This window comes from Desmodus rotundus, chromosome 5, assembly GCF_022682495.2.
Source record: "Desmodus rotundus isolate HL8 chromosome 5, HLdesRot8A.1, whole genome shotgun sequence".
NCBI classification, from domain to species: Eukaryota; Metazoa; Chordata; class Mammalia; order Chiroptera; family Phyllostomidae; genus Desmodus; species Desmodus rotundus.
In genome coordinates, this window is record NC_071391.1 from 39676522 (window position 1) to 39699538 (window position 23017).

A 23017-nucleotide genomic window follows, 5' to 3' on the forward strand; every position below is an offset into this window, starting at 1 on the left:
CATAGTCTTGTATTTCTGTATCCCATGTGTTAGTCTTGAAAGGGACTTAACACATGGGATATAGAAATACACAGGCTCTCATAGGCAAAATCACAGCCATACCACTTGTAACTATACAGGTACTATACATTTCATGGCATACATGGTGCCTATTCCAGTTCTAGGTTCAGTCTGCTTGAGACCAAGAAGGAAATTAGCATCTTTTGAACATATAATTTTTACTAGTTATATTATACATGTTATGCATCCCTAAGAAATGAGTCAACTTTTGCTACATAACTGCCTTATATATTACCTTAATAGTAATCAGTGTCCAACATTTCAGAAGATTATTCAGCTTATTAAAATGCTTCAAAAGAAAACTTATATTATCTGAAACTTTAGTTCTACTCACAGAAAATAGATGAACTCAATTCCAAGGAATAAAATGGACAAAAAGTGTCTGTCTATTAAGAATGTTACCTGCTGTTTACTGAGAAATGATGGATTAAAAATTTTTTGAAACATCTTATAAATTCTAGAGATGAAAGCAACAACTGTGGAAAGATGACTCAAATCATTAACTGAAGTTTGGCAAAGTAAATTATCTTTAAGTTTTAAAATGCGGGGAGCATGTGAGATCTTGCTCCTCAACATATGTCATCAGTTTGGCTCAAATAAACTCTTAGAAAAATCCAAATAAAATAAAATGCATTGTTAATTGAAATTACAGGAATTTTATTCAATTTCATATTCAATTAGAGGGTACAGGCAGAAATTTAGTTTGGGAAATAAATTCCTAGGGTGCAGGGGGGAAACAGACAGCAGTGATAATTGGTACTTAATGTATTTGATTGCTTTGCTTTCTGTTCCTTTGCAAGACAGTTTGGTGTAGTAAAAGCAGGGGCTTTGGAACCGGGCAGACTCTGGGCTTGAAACCTACTTACGTAACTGCCTATGTACCACTTATGTAACTGCTATGTGGCCTTAGACTTAAACCTCCCTGAACTTCTGTTTTCTCTTCCTTAAATTGGCAGTAATAGTGTGAGTCTTATAAGATCTTTAGTATTAAATGACATGTCTTGACGAAGGTCCTCAAATGCCTGCAAGAATTGCTTTTCCTTCCCGCTGTTGTTAATCACAGAGTAAGGTTTATTCTCACTCTGAAGCCCAGCAGGAAGTCCTGAAAAGGAAGGTTTGGGTTGAGATTACCTTCCCATACCCAGACGTTGTTACCAGAAAATGCCCTTGAAGCCCAGGACAGCCTGCTAGGGAGCATGATGGCCAGGCAGCAGCCTTGGTGGGGAGGTAAAGGGCTAGCGTGAGCAGCAGGGAGGGTGCAATTCCTCTTGAGCCCCAAATTCCTAATATGCCTTCATTCTGCGTGTAAGGCCAAGCTGCAGGCTCACTAACATTTCAGTTAGAACCCCGCGAGATGTACTCTAAAACCAAGTAGAAGAAATTTTAAATTATCTGGAGTTTTGAATTTAGGTTATAATGGATTTTATTATGTGTTCTAATTGTAATAAAGCTACCAACTCTACAGTGCCTACTGTGTACACGGTACAGTACCATCATGCATTTTCATATATTCTCTAATCCATGTAATAACTTCAATTTATAGCTGTTGCTGAAATGTTCCATTTTAATGGATAAAGTGACTGAGACCTTAGGGGGTTTCTAGCAAGCCCAAAGTTGCCAGGGAAAAAATGAGTAAGTTGCTGGCTGCTAGGCTTGCACTGCCGTAAGATACTATTTAGATGGGTCCTTTGAGCACATCTGCGGTTAACTGTGGCCCCTGTTGCCTTCTGAACTGTGCTAACTCTGCCAGCCCCGTGGTGATGTCTGCTGTATGCTGTGTGTTCCCACAGAAGCTGGCCCCTGGAGTCAGCCAGTTTGCTTACACCTGTGTGCAGGACCACCCTATTTGGACAAATCAGCAGTTTTGGGAGACAACCTTTTACAATGCAGTGCAGGAACAAGTTCGTTCCCTCTATCTCTCAGCCAAGGAAGACAATCATGCCCCACATCTGAAGCAAAAGGTAAGATCAGAGAAGAAAGATACATGTGAGGGTCTGGGATCCTGGCTTCTGGGAAAGCTTATTCAGATATTCCCAGGGCAAAAGGAAATCTAGCCACTTTCCTGCCGGTACGTTTGGAGTTTACTTTATGGAGCTCTGTGGTGAGAATCTTTCTGCTGTTGATTTCTGATATTACATTTTTTCCATAATTACTTCTTAATACAGTCTGTTAACACTAGAATGTTTTATTATATTTTAATAAATAAGAATTTCCTGGAAACAATTATAGGAAATTCAACAGAAAGAACAAACCTGAAATACCTAGGCAGATGTCTTTGTGCCATTAACTTCTTGAAGAAATGTCAAATTAAAGTTAACTGACTTTAAAATAAATGTAAAATTCATTAGTCTTGCTCAAAATTGTGCCAACAGTGAATTCAGGTCTTCTTGTAGTAATATTCTATGTTCCTATATAGCATGAAATATTTTTAAATATCCATAAAATATTTAAAGTAGAGAAAGTGTGTTTTTAATTGGAAAGAGTAGTTTAAATTTTTCTGAAATTTTAAAATGTTGTTCACTGTCTGGTCTTCAGCAATTCATGGTACCCTCTGTGCCCTATTTCCTCACTGGTAAAACGAATAGGTGTGATTCTATAAGGTCCAAATGTCTAATACAGGTAAAGCGCATTGAGGAGTGCCTCGCATGTGGTAAACAGTAGATGTTAGAGATTTGCGTCCCCATTGATTGAGTGAGGCTAATGAAAGGCGAACTGTCGATGTGGATTCACTTTGACAGTAACTTAATTGTATCAGTACAGGCTGGGCTGACACATCGCTGCTGATCCTTTCCAGCATTATTTTAAGTTGGCCTCATCTTTCCTGAGATAAATGAATTGAGACATCTAACAGAAACTACACAATAGTATTCAAATATTTCTATGCCTTATAAGTTTAAACATATTCTTGATCTAATATTGAGTGTGGTAAGAACAGAAACTTTAATAACAAATAGCACTATCTGACCTCTATCTGATATTCCAAGTTATTGTGCACTGTTAGTGTGAATTGGGCTTAATTTAATTTAAACTCAGATTTTTCTTTCAAAACACCAAATGCACCTGGGTAAGGACAAACACTGTTGGCTTAAGGTCATGTCCCAGAAATAACTGGGCCGGTGGGGTGCTTTGGTAGTTTTTTAAGCAGCTGTAATGCTAACATTGGTGTATCTCAAAAGCATTTGTAAAGCAAGCATGTCACTGCTTCTGTGTCTGTATTCTAAAGGAGTCTGTCTCTGACCCCAGGTTAGAGACAAGTAAGATGTATGGTCCAGCTCTTCACAAGCTGTAAAGTGCTATGCAGATGCCAGTTACTGTTACTGTTTAACTCTTTACCCTACCAGGAAACCCCTCGTAAAAATCCCATAGTCAGCCATACGTTCATGTATGATGTTGGACTCCTACATGTACAAGGAAATCTAGCTCTGTATTTTGACTTTGGACATTCCATCTTCTTCTCCCAAAGAGCAGAAGAAATGTATCAGAGTATTAGTAATGTGACTTGAACATTCATACCTGAGCATTTATAGGTCCTCAGGTTAATAATTTATTGTAACTGGCAACAAAGAAGGGTTGGAGCCACAAAGATAAATAAATGCAGTGGAATGTCAGCAGTGAAAAGTGAATCCGTCTATGCTTTGTGATTGTTTCCTTGGGTTTGTCACTTGGTTCCAGGCCTGCTGGACCTGGGTAAAAAGATTAGGTTTTGTTTGTTGTTATATTCTGTGTATATGTTTTCATTTTTGCTGGTATAGGCATTTAATGGATGAATTATTAAAACATCTTCCATGTTTTTGAAGCTCGTGTGAGGTAACAGATTTGGATCATGTTGCTTTGTTTTTTAGGACAAGCTCCCTGGTGACCAGTATCGGGAGAAGACGGCGATGGACCTGGCAGCCGAGCAGCTCCGCCTTTGGCCTGCTCTCAGCAAATCAGCTCAGCAGGAGCTGGTGCAGCGGGAGGAAAGCACTGTCTTCAGTCAGGCCATTCACTTCGCAAACCTCATGGTCAACCTGCTAGTTCCGCTAGATACAAGTAAAAACAAGCTCCTGAGGACATCGGCACCGGGTGACTGGGAGAGTGGGAGCAACAGCATTGTGACAAACAGGTACCGAGATGTGGCCACACGGGGACCCTCCTATTCTCCGCCTAGCAGAGGGTGTGAAGTATTTTGGACAAATGTTGCTGTGCCTATTTCAGAAATTAACTATTTTCAGACTTGCTCAGCAATTTTCCACTAAAAGACCTTCACTTCATCTGACTCTTCTTAACCACCACCCGGACTCTCTCCTGATTTTTCCAGAGTCTCACCCACTGCGATCCAACCCTTCAGTTACTTTCTGCCATAGCAATTTACAGACAGTGCTTTGGAAAATTACTAATGAGCTCTTTCTTGCTAACATGGTAGTTTCTTGGCCCTCTTTTCCTCATTTGTCCATCGCGTTCGCCTGTGATCATGTCCTCAGCGGTACCATCCCTCAGCCCCACAACAAATTTTCCTACCGCTGAGAATGAAACCCAAGGCCTGACAGGGTCTGGCCCCTCACTGCTGCTCTGACCTCATCTCCTGTCATTGTCTGGTCAGCCAAACTTGTCTCTCTGCCAAGGCTAATGTCAAACACTCCAAGCATAGTACTGCCTCACGGCCTTTGTACTTGTCCCACAGTCTGGAATACGTTCCTTGAAATGGTCATAAGAATCACCCCTTCACTTCATTTCGTTCTTGTCTCAGATGTCACCTACTCAGTGTGGCCTCCCTGACTTCCCTGTCTGAAGTAGCACATCGTCACTCTTTTTCCTTCCTTGCTTTTTTTCCACTTCATGACGTTTTCTCCAACCTGCTTTACATAGCGAGTTGCTAAAGCACCACGTTCTTTAACACTTTGGGATGAGCTGATGGGGTCGTATTTGCTGCTTCGCTTTACTTTAACACTGATTCGGCTCGGGTGGTTGAGTTTGGAGGAAAGAGAACTGAGTAGGTTGGAAGAGGCAGGTGAGTCTTCTCCGTGATTAGCAGTCTAAAAGAAGGCAGGGGGCGGGGCACTTGTTGAACAGTGGGAACTGACTAACCAACAAGGGCAGGGGTTGAGCTTGCCCATCTGCTGCGCTTCAGATTTACTCCCTTCTCTTGCGGGGTTTTATCACCTGGAGAAGAATGATGGTTGCAGAGAAACCAAAAGGGTTGTGATGCACTCAGAGAGACGTAAATATAGATAAGAGAAGGGTTCACAGAACAATTTGGTTCTTCCATTTGGAATAATGTGCTATTTGCTGAATATAGTTCTTTTACTTCGCCTACCAGGTAAATGTCCCCCAGTTGCCGAAGGCCAAAGATGGCTGTTACTTTGACTCTCTGTGATAATTAACTTAGGAGGACAAGTTTTTTTTTTTCTTCAAAGTTTTAAGTATCAGATAATAAATGAAAGAGTCCCTTTTTGCTTTATTTTCTGTGGTTCCTGGATTCCTTTTAGGAGAATGACAGAAGGCATTCCTTACCAAAAAAAAATCTGGGTCCAAAGAACAATCCCTGACAGTAGCTTCCTAACGTAGGCAAGTAGGATATTGTCTCTCACCATTGTCAGTTACAAAGGAGCCGTGGCGCCAAGTGAGCCTTCTGCGTGAGTAGAAGTTTAAATTGCTGTGGAAATTGACTGTGATGCAGTACTCATTTGTCATATTTTGAGTACTGACCATGATTTCTTTTTCTGACTTTCTTAGTATTGCAGGAAGTGTAGCTGAGAGCTATGATACAGAAAGTGGGTTTGAAGATTCAGAGAATAATGACATTGCCAATTCTGTTGTGCGTTTCATTACACGATTTATTGACAAAGTTTGTACAGAGAGTGGAGTTACTCAGGATCACATCAAGAGCCTTCATTGCATGATACCAGGTAATCATTTTGCAGATACTAGAGGAACAGAATATTGGAGATCTTTGAGTAAGAACTGTCCTTCCGGGCCTACTTTTTCCAATGTGACACCTGTAACACTTGTCTTCCATGTAGTTTAGCCATGCCGTTTACAGTCCTCCCTTGCTGTCCACGGAGGACTGGTTCCAGGATGCCCCCGCTGCGGCTACCAAAAATCTGTTGATGCGCAAGTCCCTTATAGAAAATGGCATAGTATTTGCATATAACCTACACACAGCCTCCCATTACTTTGAGTCATCTCTGGATTACTTGTAATACCTAATACAGTGTAAATGCTATGCAAGTAGTTGTTGTAATGTATTGTTTAGGGAATAATGACAAGAAAGTCTGTACAGATTCAGCATGGCCGCAGTCATCATAGACCTAACCACATAGTATAGTCAGCAACAATGTAACTTTTTAAAATATTTTTGATCCACAGATACTTGAATCTGCAGATTTGGAACCCACAGATATGGAGGGCCAACTATACTTATGTCTGATTAGCTTTTTCAAGTATTTTTAAATAGTGGTAAAATATAATAACAAAAGTTGCCATTTTAAGCCATTTTCAGTATAAAACTCAGTGGTATTAATTATATTCACAATGTTATACAATCTTCACCACTCCGCTATCTATTATAAAACTTTTACATCACTCCAAACAGACACTCTGTACCCATCAAGCAGTAACTCCCCATCCTCTACTCCCTAACTCCTGGCAACCTCTAATCTGCTGCCTGTCTCTATAAAGTTGCCTATTCAGGATGTTACATATAAGTGAAATCATATAATGTCTGTCCTTTTGAGTCTGGCTTATTTAGCTTTGCATGATGTTTTCACGGTTCATCCATGTAGTAGCAATTATCAGAACTTCATCCCTTTTTATAGTGGAGTGATACTCTACTGTGCCGATTTCGTTTATCCATTCATCTGTCGATGGACACTTGGATCGTTGCCACCTTCTGGCCTTTGGGAATAGCGTTACTCTGAATCTTCGCATGCAAGTGTCTGTGTGGATCCTTGTTTTCAGTTCTTTTGGGTATATCCCTAGGAGTTGTTGCTCAATCTATGTTTAAGTCTTTGAGGAACCACCAAAATATTTTTACTTTTCAAATCTAAAATATCCAGAGTTTGTTATAATTCTGCATGTTTTGTGCTTTTCATTCTGAACACCCTGACTCATCCTAGGAATTGTGGCTATGCACATTGAGACCCTGGAAGCAGTGCATCGGGAGAGCAGAAGACTTCCGCCTATACAGAAGGTAATTATGAGAGACCGCGTGCTTTCGGGGTATAACATCTCTTCTTAAAAATAGCAATAGACTCCTGTGCCCCAGAAAGTACCTTCTCCTAACCTTTTACAGAGACCAGTTCCAGTTTTAATGATACATTAAACTTTCAGAGGAGTTCATCACATAGGTCCTCATAAAAAGGATACTGAATAGTGGATTCAACAAAGGAGCAATAGTAACCTCTTGTTGAATCTGCTTTTATAGGCAGAGCATAAATTATGAACATTCTAATTTCCAAGCTCAAGCCAAGATTCTATGCCCTGCCTACTTCCCAAAAAAGGACTTAAGACTATTACCATAAAAATACCAGGTCCTTACATCTGTATATATTTCAAGCATGCATCATAAGTATCTAGGAAGTCTATTAAAAATTGAGAGTCCTGCACCCTACCCAGCCTCCTGGTTCCTTATTTCCCAGCTGGGAACTGGTTCCTTATTTCCCTGGGACTTGGCCTGGGAATCTGGGCTTTCGCAAGCCTCCCAGACGACTATTTTGCAGCTAGTCTGGCACCGGTCTGTGGATTAGGGTTCAGACCGTCTTCGGGTTCGGTCTATGGGTTAGGGTTCAGACAACAAAATTCTTAAATTCAAAGGAGAAATCAGAAGCCAGATGCATAGGAAAGATAATTCTGTCAGAAATCTGAGACAAAGTGTTCATTATGCTTTGGCTGTATATTTAGCTCTGGTCTTCTTAGAGCCAAGAAAAAGAATAATGCTGATTTACATAGTTTTTATGTAAAAAGTAACATGCTAGCTCTTCAGGAGAGATGGATTTTTTTTTCTATTACTGAACTCTTCAGAGGAGTGTATCATGTGGTTCCTTATTTCCCAAGATGTATAAATGTTCATTACTTGGCCATTTATTGTGTTAATCTTGAATAAGGGCCAAGAAAGGTGGGTCTTTTTAAAGATGCACCCATTTTTTTAAGTACTTGTTTCTTTTCCATTTATAAACATAACAGTGGTCTTTGTATAAAACTGAAGCATTAAAGAAACACGCATTGTACAAAGTGAAAACCTCGCGTGGTCTTGTCCACCCCACCCCACCACTACCCTTAACCATGACAGCACCCCCTTTGACAGTTTGGTTCATAGTCTCAGAATTTTCTTTTTCCAAAAAAGGGATCATAATATACATACTTGTTTGCAATTTGTTTTTTTACTTAACAGTGTATTCTGAATATCATTCTATGTTAACACTTAAAGATTCGTGCCATTTTTTAAATGATTGCATTAAATACATGTTTCAGACATTTTAGTAATTTCCAATGACTTCCTTTTAATAAGTGATGCTGCAAAGAATCTTTTTACACTTGCATGCAGATAGGACATTTGTGCCTCTTCCCAAATCTGTTTTCTCATTTTAGCTGTTTCGGAAGTCCGGCTCAAGTTTTTTAGATCTGTAACAGGAAAGATAACCTTGTCTAAGTGTTGGGAACCTCACAAGAGTAATGTTTAAAATACTTTTTCTGTTGTTAGCCCAAGATTCTTAGACCTGCTCTACTGCCAGGGGAAGAACTTGTTTGTGAAGGTCTTCGCGTCCTGTTGGATCCTGATGGCAGAGAAGAAGCCACTGGAGGCCTTCTTGGAGGGCCTCAGCTGCTGCCAGCAGAAGGAGCCTTGTTCCTCACCACGTACAGAATTCTGTTCAGAGGGACTCCCCATGATCAGCTAGGTACGGCTCACGGTCTGCCATCAGAACCTGGATGTGTGTGTCCTGCGTGAGGACTTGATTCCATCTGTGTGCAGTGGTTTGCAGATCATTTCAGAATCAGATGAGCCTTGTGCCACAAAGGGGTTTTTTAGAATATTTTCGTCTGTCACAGCTAACGATAATTTGGATCAGAGATTCTTACTTGAAGAACCAAGGGTATCTTCTTAACAGTAAATTCACTGAAATGATGGTAATTTCACTGGCAGCATATTGTGACCTCGGAATATTCACGGCATCTGGTTGCTAACAGTGCCCTTTGCCGACTTGCCCCACCTTTCTGAGCCCCACAGCTAACCTACGGCTAACTTTTTTGGAGCAATGTGCTAAGCACCACAGGGTTGTACAGCACCGACTAACTAACCCAGCTTCCCTCTTAGCAGGCAACCTCTGTTCACTACATTTCCTCAACTTCCATTTCTATTTTCTATTATCCTACACAGTCTTCTAGGTTAGAAAGCAATAGCATGTCCTATCAAGTCCGAATCATCTCTTTGAAATCACTGTAGTCTCTATACAAACTATTCTAGTTGGTGGAAAAACATACTGGGTTTGGGTAAAACTATTGGACTACAAATCAGGTAGCTTGGATTTAGATTGCTGTGACCCATCTTGGTTTCTTAGGTCCCCTAATCTCTCTAGGTTTCAGTTTCCCCTTAGATACAATGAGCAAATGGAGCTTGATTAGTGATAACGCAGTGGTTCACAAACCAATGTGGCTCTGTTGGTTGGAGTGTTGTCTCATCCACCAAAAGGTTGTGGGTTCAATCCCTGGTCAGGGCACATACCGAGGTTGCTGGTTCAATGCCCAGTCAGGGCGTATGTGGGAGGCAACCAACAGATGTTTTCCTCTCTCTCTCTCCCTTCCTCTCTCTGTAAAATCAATAAATATATATTTTTAAAATACCAGTTCTGGGCCCAACCCTCAAACAATTGAATTAAAATCTGACTTAGGATCCTAAGAATGCGGAGACCTAGGCATCTGTTTATTTTTAACCCCTGGAAGAGGTTGCGATGCATGCTGAGGACTGGGCACTTTGGGGATAAGTGGTTACTGAAGTACCTCCCGCACCTGAAATGACTCATCCATCGGCATTTGCTGGTTGCACCCCGTGGGCCTTGCATTTCATTAGACAGTCGAATTCAGGCATAGGAAGCGTGATGTCTCGGAAAGGCTCACAGTTGTATAGCTCTTGTGTGGGTAGAATCCAGATGGTTCATTGTCTCGGTCAGGAAAGACTGCTTACTGCATTGTAAGCAAAGGCTCATAAATTTCAATAAACAAAATGAATCTATGGGAATAGTTGTGCTGATTTTTTAAAAAGAGTGAAAATAGAGCAAAATTTCTCAGCCCTCTACTGTCAAATTATTACACATAAATTACATTTGTATTTGAAGTATATGTATTTTTAAAAGATACACGTATCCAGTACTTAGGATTTTTTGTACTTTGATTTTTGTGAGTTTAATGACCATAAACATACATATTGGGCATATAAATATATGAGACCCTTGGTCATTTCAATTGCTGTAACTTATTTATTTCAGGCAAATCAGTGGATACTAAATGTGAAAGCTGTATTATCCTCTTGTTTTATCCTGTCAATTTTGGGGTTAATTTCACATTTTTTATTAGAGAAAACCTTTTTATTTGCCTCTTTCAGTTTATTTTCTCTTTTTAAATTTTAAATGCACTATTTGTCTTTTAGAAATAGTACACATAGAAATCTGATCATTTTAGATGTGTTATATAAATGTAGGTGTTGAATACATCCATGAACTTAAATCCTATGTACATCCTGATTTTGTTTAGTCTCTGGGTATGAACTTAACATAAGAGGATAATCAGAATATTCCAGGTTAGGAGTTGACAGGTCCGAGAAATAAGGAATTCTGATGATGGTGAGTGGATGAACATATTGGCACTTAAGTCCCATAAACCTGATTCAGAGGTCACCCCTCTGGCCTACAAGCTGAGGGCCTTGCCCGTTGGTGTTCCTGTTCTGTTCCTGGTATTGCTGTCTGAACTGCCCTCCCTCTACCCCTATACAGATCCAAACCTACACTCTCTTCAAAGCTCACCTTCCCTCTCACTTCCTCCAGGAGTCATTCTGTAGCCATCGAGCATGCAGAAGTGAATGGCCATGCGATAAGCTAACAAATGTGAGTCCAGAATCGTGGCGTTTTCTCTCTCTCCATTCCTGGGCATTGCCCTCTCCAGATGCATTTCTCCCGCAGAGGCTGATGAAGTGAGCAGCAGAGATGCTAGAAATGCGCTGGAACGTGCTATTGCTGAGTCTGTGTCCTGTCTTCTGTAGTTGGTGAGCAGACGGTTATGCGAAGTATTCCGATCGCCTCCATCACCAAGGAGAAGAAGATCACGGTGCAGAACCAGCTACAGCAGAACATGCAAGAAGGACTGCAGATCACATCGGCATCTTTTCAGGTATTAAGAAAAGGGGCCATTCTTCTGGTATTTAAAAGTTTTCTACAAATGATGTCAGGGCCGCTTTCTCTGGTCATGTGGTCAGCAGTTGGTAGATGAGGAGGATCAGAGGGTCTGAGAGGATAATCTTCAACTGTGTGACACTGAGTAGTCTGGGATTTAATCCCTCACTTCCTGAGCCCTGTGGCCAACTCAGAGTATCAACAGATTATCAGTCCATATTTAGTGATCTTAGAAATTCAGACACACACAACTGACTTTTGTTCTCTGCCAAGTCATGCCTCAATTTGTGTTTGAGAGAACCTTTGCATAGGAAGCAATTCCCTGGGCATCTGTTTCAGGGAGCTCTGAACATACCAGAACTTGTGGAACTATGGGTGCAGACCAGACGCTGGATGAGTGGTGTTTTCTTTGTTTTTTCCCTTGCTGTTCTTCATGCTTTGCCTCTGACTTCTCGAGTTTCCAAGGGCTCCAATTCTTTCCTCATTCTTTCTGGTCAAGAAGCCCTCCCTCCTTCCTTCATATGCTAATTGTGGGAATGTGAGGCTGCAGATCGCTGGGCTGCAGACCTTCTCCCATCACCCGAGAGCAGTGACTCCAAATTAGAATGTCGCCCACTATACTGGTTAGGATTCCAGTCACACTGAATTTTTCCTTACTAGATTTATAATGTCTCGGGGCAGGAAGAGAACTGGTTAGGCCAAATTCCCTATCTAGAACCCGCAGTTGAGAAGTGAGCCGTCGTGTTTCCTACTTCAGCCACTAGCAGTTAATTTCCCTATCACATCAGAGAAAAGATAGTTGGAGAGTAAGCCGAGTTCAAGATACATCATTCTTCTTGCTAACTAAACATCTATGTCGATTAAACCTCTCTGAGCCATCATTTTCATTTTTAAAGTTAAAAAATTGTATTGCATGACATCCAAGGTCCCTTCAACCTGCAAACTCTTGCCAATTATTATTGTTATTTTTTGTTATTTTAGTAAATTTGGGGGAAATTATCTGGAATTCCTTAATGCTTCGGATGTGTTTAATCTCTTTGTTTCTAGTTGATTAAAGTAGCGTTTGATGAAGAAGTGAGTCCCGAAGTGGTGGAGATCTTTAAGAAGCAGCTGATGAAGTTCCGTTACCCTCAGTCCATTTTCACCACCTTTGCTTTTGCTACTGGACAAACTACCCCGCAAATAATTTTACCCAAACAGAAGGAAAAGAACACTTCCTTTCGGTAAGAACACCGTCTGGTTTCTTCACTTTAGCCCCGCACAGTTGACTGTCGGGGAGTGACCTGTCCCTTGGGTCAAGGCGTAACGACTGCTCTCTTTCTTCGCCATTCTGTCAAGCCCGTTGGACCAGGCTCGGAAAGCAGCACTGGTACTTGTAACAAGTTTCAAAAGTGAAAGCTACAAGAGGCTTGACTCTCGTGTCTGTGTTCATGATCCATTTTTAAAGTGAAATTTTACTTTCCCTTTTTTCCATAGAGATCACTTTCTAACTGCCTTTGAGCAATCCATTCAGTTTTCATTAATATCCAGGCTGAGTAGACAGTTTTGCTTTGATCTAAAAATAGAAGTCTTTATTTTTTTCTTTCTATTTTTTTGTAACTTTTTGTTTTAATACAATTTCAAATTCACAGAAGAGTTACAGCTTAGTACAAAGAATCCTGTGTACCTTTTACCCATATTCACAACTGTTTATATTTGCTCCATTTTCTTTATCATTCTCTCGCATATGTATTTTTTCTAAACCATTTGAGTTATAGACATAGTGCCTCTTTATTCTAAAATACATCAGTCTGTATTTGCTAAGAATAAAGATATTGTCTTATGTAACCACAGTGCAGTAATCACAACCAGGAAATTTAATTGGTATAAAACTTACATTTACCCAGAGTTCATAATCAGATTTTGCTGATGATCCTTTATAACTACTTGTTTTTCCTGCATGGTAAAGGATCCAATCCAGGACCAGGCATTGTATTTAGTTGTCATATTTCTTTAGTAGGAATCCTAGTTTTCTAATGAAAATTTTTAGGAATTTGATGAAATTTAAACTTCAGTTATTACAGGCTAACAATTGCTTTAAAATTCTCTTCAATTAGTGATAAAATATAGGGGCTAATATTTCAGTTCTTTAATCATTAATCATCTAAAATTTGGGTATCTGCCAATACAAATTACATATTAGGGAGTAGTCTGCAGACTTTAAAGAAAAAGCTTTTCCTTTGACTGAAAGTGAGTTCTGCTGGGCATTATAGGAGAGTTGAGGTTCCAGACAGTGTGTCATTTCTCAGTTGCCTAGGTAGCCACCTGGACCGTTTAACAGGTGGCAAGCGAAGGAGAACACACATATCCAGGTACAGTAGGCTGAAGCATGAACAGCTTCGTAGGTATTTAAAGGTGAACCAAGCATCTTGTCTTTGCACTGTGTGGTCACAGAGGAGCCTTTGATAATCATGATCCCGGCCCTATGGAAGAAGCAAAGCTTTTTATGGTGTTTCATAGGTAGAAACCATCTGGAAAAAATTACATATTCTAATATATATAAAGTTAAGCTTATTGTATGAAGTTTATACTATCCAGCTACAAAAGAGAGATAGCAGTTTTAAAATTTTAAATATCTTAGAATTGTCTTTTTTTTAAAGATTTTATTTATTTATAGAGAAAGGGCAAGGGAGGGAGAAAGAGAGGGGAAGAAACATCAATCTGTTGTCTCTCACACACCCCCAACTGGGGACCTGACCCACAACCCAGGCATGTGCCCTGACCAGGAATTGAACCAGTAACCTTTTGTGTTGCTGGCCAGTGCTCAGTCCACTGAGCCACACCAGCCAGAGCAGAATTGTCTTGATTATATAAAACAAAGCTATAGCTGTAGTTGGAAAAAATTTTCAGAAGTCCCACTGAGTTTAAATTGTACTTGAAGTGCTTCACAATAGGCTTTAATTTAGGAAATATACTGGTATTTTACGATTTCTAACAGTTATCTAAAATATATCTCATAACCTGCAGATTTACATTTCAAATGACTAAAGACAGGTCTGGTACAACTATTTGACAATAAAAGAATCCTTACCACTTTTCACCAGGTGGTAAGAAAACACAAAAAGAGTGCTGTTCTTTGTGGTAGAGAAGAATGTAATGAAAAACAATCTTAGTTGAAACCCTCATCTCAATGTGATTATTTAGGAAATAGGTTCTTTGTTTAATGCTCTGGATTATAAATAACCCATACCCAGATTTTCTATCAGCAAGAAAAGGTAAACTATATAAATAAATAAAGTACTTTTAGGTCCATGTGATTTACACACTAGTGTCCCTTTAATTAAAGCTGATTCTCAAAAGGATGCTCAAATTTCTGACTTATTTTTTCCTCCTCACAAAAAGGGGACATGTGTTACTCTTTTCTGTGTCTCAAAAGGCCTACATTGTCAGAAGGTAGAACACCAGACATAGCACTCAAAACACTTAAGAAGTGAGGTGTTGCCAACTATAATTGTCCTATGATCTCAAAGAAAAGCCTGTGAGTGAGCAGAGCTTGCATCAGTGGAAGGGGCCGTCTGGCTTCCCCACAGGACTTCCACAGCATCGTTTGTGGGAACTGGAGGAGGCCGTGGCGTGGATAACCAGAGTGGGTTAGGGCCTGCTTGACCAGAAAGCCAAACTGAGGAGTTTAGATTGGGGGTGAGAAGTACTTTCTGTCCTGCTCTAGGTTCTTGCACTTTTTACCTAAAACAGTGTTCTGAGGGCAACAGTGTTTTATTGGAAAGTAGTCTGCTGCCATGTAAAAAGTAATCTAAAGAAGGAGAGGCTTAATGCAGGTCTGGACAATACTAGTAGCTTTGGAAATGGAGGAGAAACAAGCTGAACTTTGGGGCCATCAAAAATATGAGTGATATCTTCATACAAATTGACATTCTCTTTGGTTTTATGGCTTGTAGCACCTTCTCAAAAACGATTGTGAAAGGTGCCAAAAGGGCAGGGAAAATGACCATTGGGCGTCAGTACTTGTTGAAGAAGAGGACAGGGACGATTGTGGAAGAGAGAGTGAATCGTCCTGGGTGGAATGAAGAAGACGACATATCTGGTATGTGAGAACTTGTTTCCGTTCCTGAATGAATTCTGTTCTTTCTCCCTATATGAGTAAGAATAAGAGACTAAGACTAGTTGCACTTAAACCTGACTCACAAAAACCTAGAACTCATAAGAAGATTGGAGGCACTTATCAGCTTCTTAGAAATTAAAAAAAAAGATCCAATATTCCATTGTTCATATAAGATCTTATTAAATTATACGTCTCTTTTACTAAATCTGTAGAGCTGATTGCCATGGTTATATGGGTATTATTAAAGGGAGAAAGAAAGAAACCCCTCTGCATAAGAAATTGAGTTATAAAGTAGCCCCTGTACCTATCACTGTGGATTAAGAATAAGAAGATAAGAACATTGGATATTTGCAATTCAAGATTTGGGTTCTTGGTGAGAATATTGTGGATGTTCTTAAACCAAATGGAAGACTTAAGATGAGGGATTCTTAGATGATTTTTTAAAATGCCTGCTAAATATTTCAAAGGACAGGATCTGGGAAGCCGAGATAACCTCAGTCAAGAAAACAGGGGCAGAAAACCAGTAGCAAACCACCTGACTGACTGTTTTCTCTTCCTGACCCCAGTGTCGGGTGTGCTTATGGAATTAATACTAGAGAGCATTTGATCTCGTAGAGAAGCAGGATGCCATTGTACCCTTTTCCTTGTCAGGTTTTAGAATCAATCACCAGTGTTTATACAGTTATAAACTAATAATAATAATAAGCCTCATCTTGAGAGAGGTCACTGGGTAAAGGTCCCCATTTTAGTATATGTGCCTACCAGCTTGGCCGCGGCGACAGTGAAGACACTCACCATTCCATTACTGCAGTGACCATTTGTTGGAACCCTGGCCTCTGCACAGTCACATGGAAAGCCCTAAAAAGTGATTGCTACCCATCACTAGTGACTCTTCTCATTCACCATGTTTGTGATATCGTGGAACAAAAACTATATTCTGTGATAGTTACTCTGCCAAAAGACCAAATTATATAATGTTCTTGGCTCCTCTGAAAATAAAAAGGCTACACAAAACTGATATCTGATAATATATTTGCATTGTGAAGTTCACAAACTAATACACAAAGTTGTATATTTGTGGTATGTATAGGGATAAGCTGTTAGGTTGGGTTTTTTGTTTTTTTTTTCTTTTAATGGAAGAGAGCCATATTTTTCCCTTTGACATTATAACTTTGAGAACATTTCCAATAATTTTGAAAGCTTTAATTTGACTTCTCTTACTTTAAGAAAAATCGTAAAGTAAATTCAGAGATTTTTTAACAATGGAATTTTTTTAGTTAGAAGCTGTAGTACCAATTACTAATGTGTCTTTCTTAATCCCCCCTAAAATACTTGATTATTGGGTAAATTCTTCCACATCTAAAACCTGCGATTGCAAAATTGTAAGGCGGTTTCCCATGTATACCACATCCTCTGACAAAAATATTTCCACAGAAAAAGTATAACTTCTTTATTCCTCTCTAAGAAAGGCCTTTTCCCACTAATGAACTTCTGCTTAATCTAGAAATTTCTAATAAAAGTTTATGCTTTGAAAAGTTAACTGAAACCTGGGTGATGAGGTTGTATAGTGATCATATTAAAAATCATATTAGAGTCCTAAATAGAAATTGTTATACTTTGGCAAGGGTAATTGTTGCGACCTTTATTATTGCTTTTATAATAAGCAAGCCTGACTTAAAACTATGGGTAATGAATTCAAACTTGTATTTTTGTTAGATATGTTGAGTTAATTCTGCTGACATTTTGAGTCAATTGAGCTCCTGATACTTTATTTCTTGACTATTCATTACTGTTCAGATTGTTTGAACATAATGATTTCTGCCAGAAGTTACATGATTTGTGATATCCGTGGACCTGTAGCCTTAATATAAACTTCTCTAGGTTTAAGAATCCTCTCCAAAAGGAAGTTTTTAACCTTCTACTTTGAGCTGTATCATTTTTTCAAAACCTCTTTCTGCCATCACAGTTTCCGATGACAGTGAACTCCCCACCAGTACCACTCTGAAGGCCTCGGAGAAGTCTACTATGGAACAGTTAGTGGAGAAAGCTTGTTTCAGAGACTACCAGCGTTTAGGTTTGGGAACCATAAGCGGCAGCTCTTCTCGCTCAAAACCAGAGTATTTTCGAATCACGGCTTCCAACAGGATGTATTCACTCTGCCGGAGGTTAGTGTGTTCAGGGGCTCCAAAAGAGACCTTCTTTCCTTTCTTCCTTTTGAATCTTGAGTGGGCTGTTTGCATCCATCTCCCAGAGAGAGAAAAATGTCAGAAAATAGGAGCAAGTTCCCCAGGGATTGTGTGCTTAAGGGACACTTCATGCAGCGTGAGCAAGCACCTCACTGGCATTCTCACAAGTGCAGTTACATCACTGTATGTACTTGTATTCGATCAGAAGGTGAGAGGTCATAATAGCTTTTGTCCCTTTTATGAATTCCCCTTATTTGTCTTTTCCCATTTGCCTCTTTTCTAAAATGCCTGAAGGTAACCGAAGTAAGAATAGGACTTGCCCAGGCAGATAGGAAAGATGAAAGTCTGGCTAGGGGACTACAAATGTTTCCTATAAAAGACCACATAGTACATATTTTCAGTTTTGCAGACCATGTGGTCTCTTGTTGCAGCTACTCAGCTCTGCCACACAAGCAGCCATAGACAGTCAGCGAACGAAAGGGCGGAGCCAGTTTTGCCCCAGAGGCTGTAATTTGCTGCCCCGAGTGTAGACAGGGTTTTCTCATGCTATCTAATTAGAATACTTTCCAAGGAATATTACTCAAAGAATGTCAATGAACACATAATCTTTTTCTATTCTTACCTCTTGCTGTTTTGTCTGTCTGTGAAGCCCTATGCCATGCTTTGTTTTTTAAAACTATATTTTTACCATCCACAGTTAAATCATTCCCATCCCCAGGGAATTTCTTTTCTTTGCATTTATAAATTCCTGGTGTGGATAAATAAATTCTGTGAAGCACTTTATAAATTGGAAGCCCAGTACATATATTAGAAAGTTGTCTCAGGGTTACTATTAGTTTCAACCCCACTGTTCTAGAAGAACTATAAAGATCTCACTTTAAATGCCAGTTTAAGTTTACAAATACTACCAATGTGAAACTTGAAAAACAAGTTGGGAATACAGTTTGAGATTTAGGCCAAATGAAAAATTTGCATTGAGCACTGGAAGGCTGTGATTCTGTTGAGTATGCAGTAATTTTCCTGGGCAAATTTAACTAAATTTGTCCTTCTAACTAAATTCTCTTTGTAGATTAGTGTAAGTGACAGCGTCAGGGTGTGATGTCCTGTTGTTTGGGAAGCTTGCTATCAAAATCGTGCCTGCCAGTGAGAAAATAGAACTCATTCATCATTTCAGCCTGTCAGAAACAATAAAAACTTAATAGAACACTTGTTATAAAGCATTTATGTATATATATAAAATAATATATATCCCTCTAGCTATTAGAAGGAAGGAAATGGAATAATAAATAATGCAAAAGAAGGCAAGAAAGGAGAGAAAAGAAAACACAGGACAGATAGAACAAATAGAAAGCAAGATGTAAGATGGTAGATTTAAATTCAAATATATTAGTAATTAAATTACTTATAAATTGACTAAATATTCCAATTAAAATTAAAAGATTAGCGGAATTTTTAAAAGCTTACTGCTGCTTTTTAAAGGATATAACTAATATACAAGAATACTAAAGATTGAGAGTAAAGAGATATAACAAATATGCCATGCAAAACTACCTTTAAAAAAGTTATTAACTATATAAGTATCAAAGTAGACTTTAAAGAAAAATTTTACTAGCACTAAAGACCAAGGTTCATTTCACACAGGACAGTTCATTATGACCAAGTGGAATTTATTGCAGGAATACAGAACGGGCTTGACAGCTGATAATCAATCAGCATAAGTTGCCACATTAAAAGAATTAAGAAGGAAAATATAAGTTCATTATATACAGAAAATAATTTTATGACTTTTACAAAAAGAAATTTCAGCAAATTAAAATAGAAGGGAAGGTTTTTAATCTGTGTCTAAAAATTTGTACAGCAGAAGTTATTTAATGGTAAGATATTGAAAACTTTTACTCTGGGAGTAAGACAAGACAAAGATGCCCACTGTTACCTTCTATTTGCTGTTTCACTGGAGGTCCCAGGACATGAAAAAAGACAAAAAATAAAAATTGAGAGGTATAAAGATGGCAAAAGAAAGAAATAAAACCCTTATTATTCTTAGATGACCTGACTGTATGCATAGAAAACCTGAAGGAATCTACAGATAAATTTTTTAAATTAAAAAGTGAATTTAGTAAGGTCACTAGTATAGGACCATTATACAAAAATTAGTCATGTATATACCAAATGCAAATAATTAAATAATGAAATTTTAAGTAATGTTATTTTGGTACTACTGAAATTATTTAGAGTAGCAGTAAAAACATTAAATACTTAGGAATAAATCTAATAAAAGACGTGTAAGACCTCTACACCGAACACTCAAAACAATATTGAGCACCGTTAAATATATAAGTAAAAAGATATTTCATGTTCCTAGATTAGAATACTTAATACTCTAAAGCTGTGATTTCTCCAAATACTGACCAATAGATTCAGTGTGGTCCCAATCAGAATCCCAGAAAAATGTTTATGGAAATTGAAATGATAATTTTTAAGAGTTACATGAAAATGCAAAGGCCAAGAGTAGTCAGGATAGTGTTATAGAATAAAACTGTAAGATATTTTAATGACACTACATTAAAGCTGTATGTTTTGTAAAGCTGCAGTAATTAAGACGGCATGGGATTGGCACAAGGGTAGGTGAACAGACCAGTGGAACAGAATAGAGAAGCTAGAAAGAGTTCAACATATATGAACACTTGATTTAAGGTAAAGACAGCACTTAAGAGCAGGGAAAAAATGTTTTTTCAATAAATGGTGCTGGATATCCATACAAGAAAAAAATTAATTTTGACCACTGCCTTACGCCATACCCAAAAATCAATTCCATTGGTCCGTAGATTACATGTAAAAGGTTAAAACAAGGAAGCTTCTAAAAAAATAGGAGAATACCTTAATGACCTTACGATTTCTTAGGACAGGAAAAGCACTACCCATAAAGTAAAAGACTGATAAGAACTTCTGTACATCAGAAGACACCAGTAAGAGAGTAAAAAGGCCATAAAAATGTCAAGAGATCTAACTAGGCATCACAAAAGAAGATGTCCTGGTGGCCATCTGAAAAGATGCTCAACTTACTAGTCTGCAAATAAATACAAATTAAAGCCCCAATGAGACTACTTTATACCTGCAGAAATGGCTAAATTTAAAAGACCAACAATACAAAATGCAGGAAGAGTGTGGAACAAATGGAACTCTCATTCACTGCTGCTGGGACTGTAAATTGGTTGAAGGACTTTGAAAGCTGTCTGGCAGCATCTCCTAACATCTAAACACCTCGTGAGCATGTGCGTAACCTGTTACCTGCCGCCTCTGCTCCCAGGTGGGGTAGAATTTCGAACAGAAATATGTACGTGCTCCCAACAGAAACCTACAGAAACATTCGTGGAAACATTTTGTTACATAGTCAAAAACTAAAAACCACTCCAAGTCAGCAGTGGAATAGATGGCGTCGCCACACCATGGGGTGCTGTACAGCAACAACAATGAACGAACTGCAGTATATGCGATAGCGTGGATGGGGCTGACAGACATAATGTCGAGCAAACGAAGTTAGAGGCAAAAGAATAACTTCTATTGGTTCTTTTTCTAAAATTCAAAAACAGGCCAAACTCATCCATGTTGCTGGTACTCAAGGGTAGCGATAATCTTTGAGGAGGAGTGGGAAATAGTGACTGGGAGAAGACACAAGGGAATCTCCTTGGGTGCTGGAAATGGCCCACTTCTTGAGCTAAGTTAGGTGGTAGTACAGTGAATTCATTTACGTTCTGAGCACTTGTGTTAGTTTTTGATTAAAAAGCTTCCACAGCAGCTTCTGAAAGCCAGTCTTACCTCCTGAGGCTTGCTTACACTGACGCCCAGAGCCGATGGCCCTGGGCGGTGGGGTAGGCTAGGTGGCCGGTAAACGGACTTAACCTTTCATCGCCAAATGAGACTCGCACTGAAAGTAGCCTCTGCTGGCCTTCAGACTCAACAAGAGTTGCCCAGCACTAGTGGTTGTCCGGCTGCCACTCAAACCCATGCCTGGGGGCAAGAAAGTCTTAGATCCTGTGTGTAAGAAGCATGGTTTGTGGTGCTCATGTCCCATGGAAGGAGGAGGGGACAGTCCACAGGGGAGGCAAGGAGTTAAGGGTATGCTGGTTCTCTCCCACTTCCTGAAGCAGCCCCTGAAGCCATTAAGCGACACTCCCTGATCTAGTATACAAAATCAGTGTATCTGGAAACAACTGAGCCGGAAAGCAAGTGTTAAAGCGGAGTTAGACACAGGGCCCTGGTGATAGAACTGCTGTTCCAGTCTTCAGGAATGACCCTGTCTACGCGAGATCTCTTCATCAGTTCGTGGTGTTAGAAAGCACAGCCTCTACCTTCCTAGGGCACCACATGCTAGGCTTTCAGAATGCTTCCAAGGCATCGCTAGTTAAGTATGGAAACTTAGTCGCTCACTGAAGTCCTTGAAGGTTACGGTTTCCATGACCGTAAACCGGATTTCCTCTCCCCGCTCTCAGCACTGGTGTGTATCAAGGTAGGGGATTAGAAGTTCTGGAAATAGGTAGTTGTGGTTGCCCAGTTTTGTGAATGTACTTAATGTCACCGACCTCCACACCTAAAACGGTCACCATGTTAAACGTTTTGTTAGGTATATATTACCACAGTTTAAAAAACCACACAAACGATATGGACTCAGAGGTGGGAGGTTATTAATAAGAAATTTCTTCAGTGGGATATATCTAAATAAACTAAAGGAAGGAAATAACTCTGAAACCTGACTATCTTCTTATACTTATTAATCTGTAAAAACACGGTACCCTTGTCTATTTTCCCAACATCATATTTTGTAGTTTTATGAGCTAATCTTTTAAAAATATTATCAACATGTAGTGTTAATAAAATATTTAAACTTGTTTGACAGCAGGGCATGTTGTTCTTACACCAGACATCATTTGGTTTTATTTTTAACCCTTTCACCATACCGGGTCACCTAATGTTGGTGTGCTCTAGTCTCGTCATTTCGGCGGTCTAATCAGGTGGCGGTTTGAGTTGTCATTCTCATAAAGTTGGCATTAATACCCTGATCTTACAGTCTTTATTCCAAGTTGACGAAAAGTAGTGTGTAAGGTAAGGGAGGTCATCAGTTTAACAGAAGCTTTTTAACTAATTCTACCTAACATTTTATTTTCTAAGCTGAGGTTATTCAGCAAAAGCCTGCAGTAGCAATGAAAGGGGCTTATTTTTAAAAAAAAAAAAAAATCCTACAAATTAGTGGATGAATTAATTATTTTCACCATTTAGGCCTTTTCTTTTCAACCCCTGAAGAACTGATTTGAGAC

The 23017-nt window shown here is 39.2% G+C and overlaps 1 protein-coding gene across 2 annotated transcripts in view; it reads left to right on the top strand.

The window, feature by feature from the left end:
• The window catches only part of SBF2 (SET binding factor 2), a 416007-nt gene that overhangs the window by 346228 nt on the left and 46762 nt on the right, over nt 1–23017 (top strand). For both annotated transcript variants that reach the window (XM_024558744.3, XM_024558743.3), the window contains exons 18-26: nt 1851–2021; nt 3903–4165; nt 5776–5948; nt 7158–7231; nt 8741–8936; nt 11291–11418; nt 12468–12643; nt 15356–15501; nt 17486–17684. In XM_024558744.3, the coding sequence (XP_024414512.2) occupies nt 1851–2021; nt 3903–4165; nt 5776–5948; nt 7158–7231; nt 8741–8936; nt 11291–11418; nt 12468–12643; nt 15356–15501; nt 17486–17684 (1526 nt within the window). The remainder of the gene's footprint in view (nt 1–1850; nt 2022–3902; nt 4166–5775; nt 5949–7157; nt 7232–8740; nt 8937–11290; nt 11419–12467; nt 12644–15355; nt 15502–17485; nt 17685–23017) is intronic.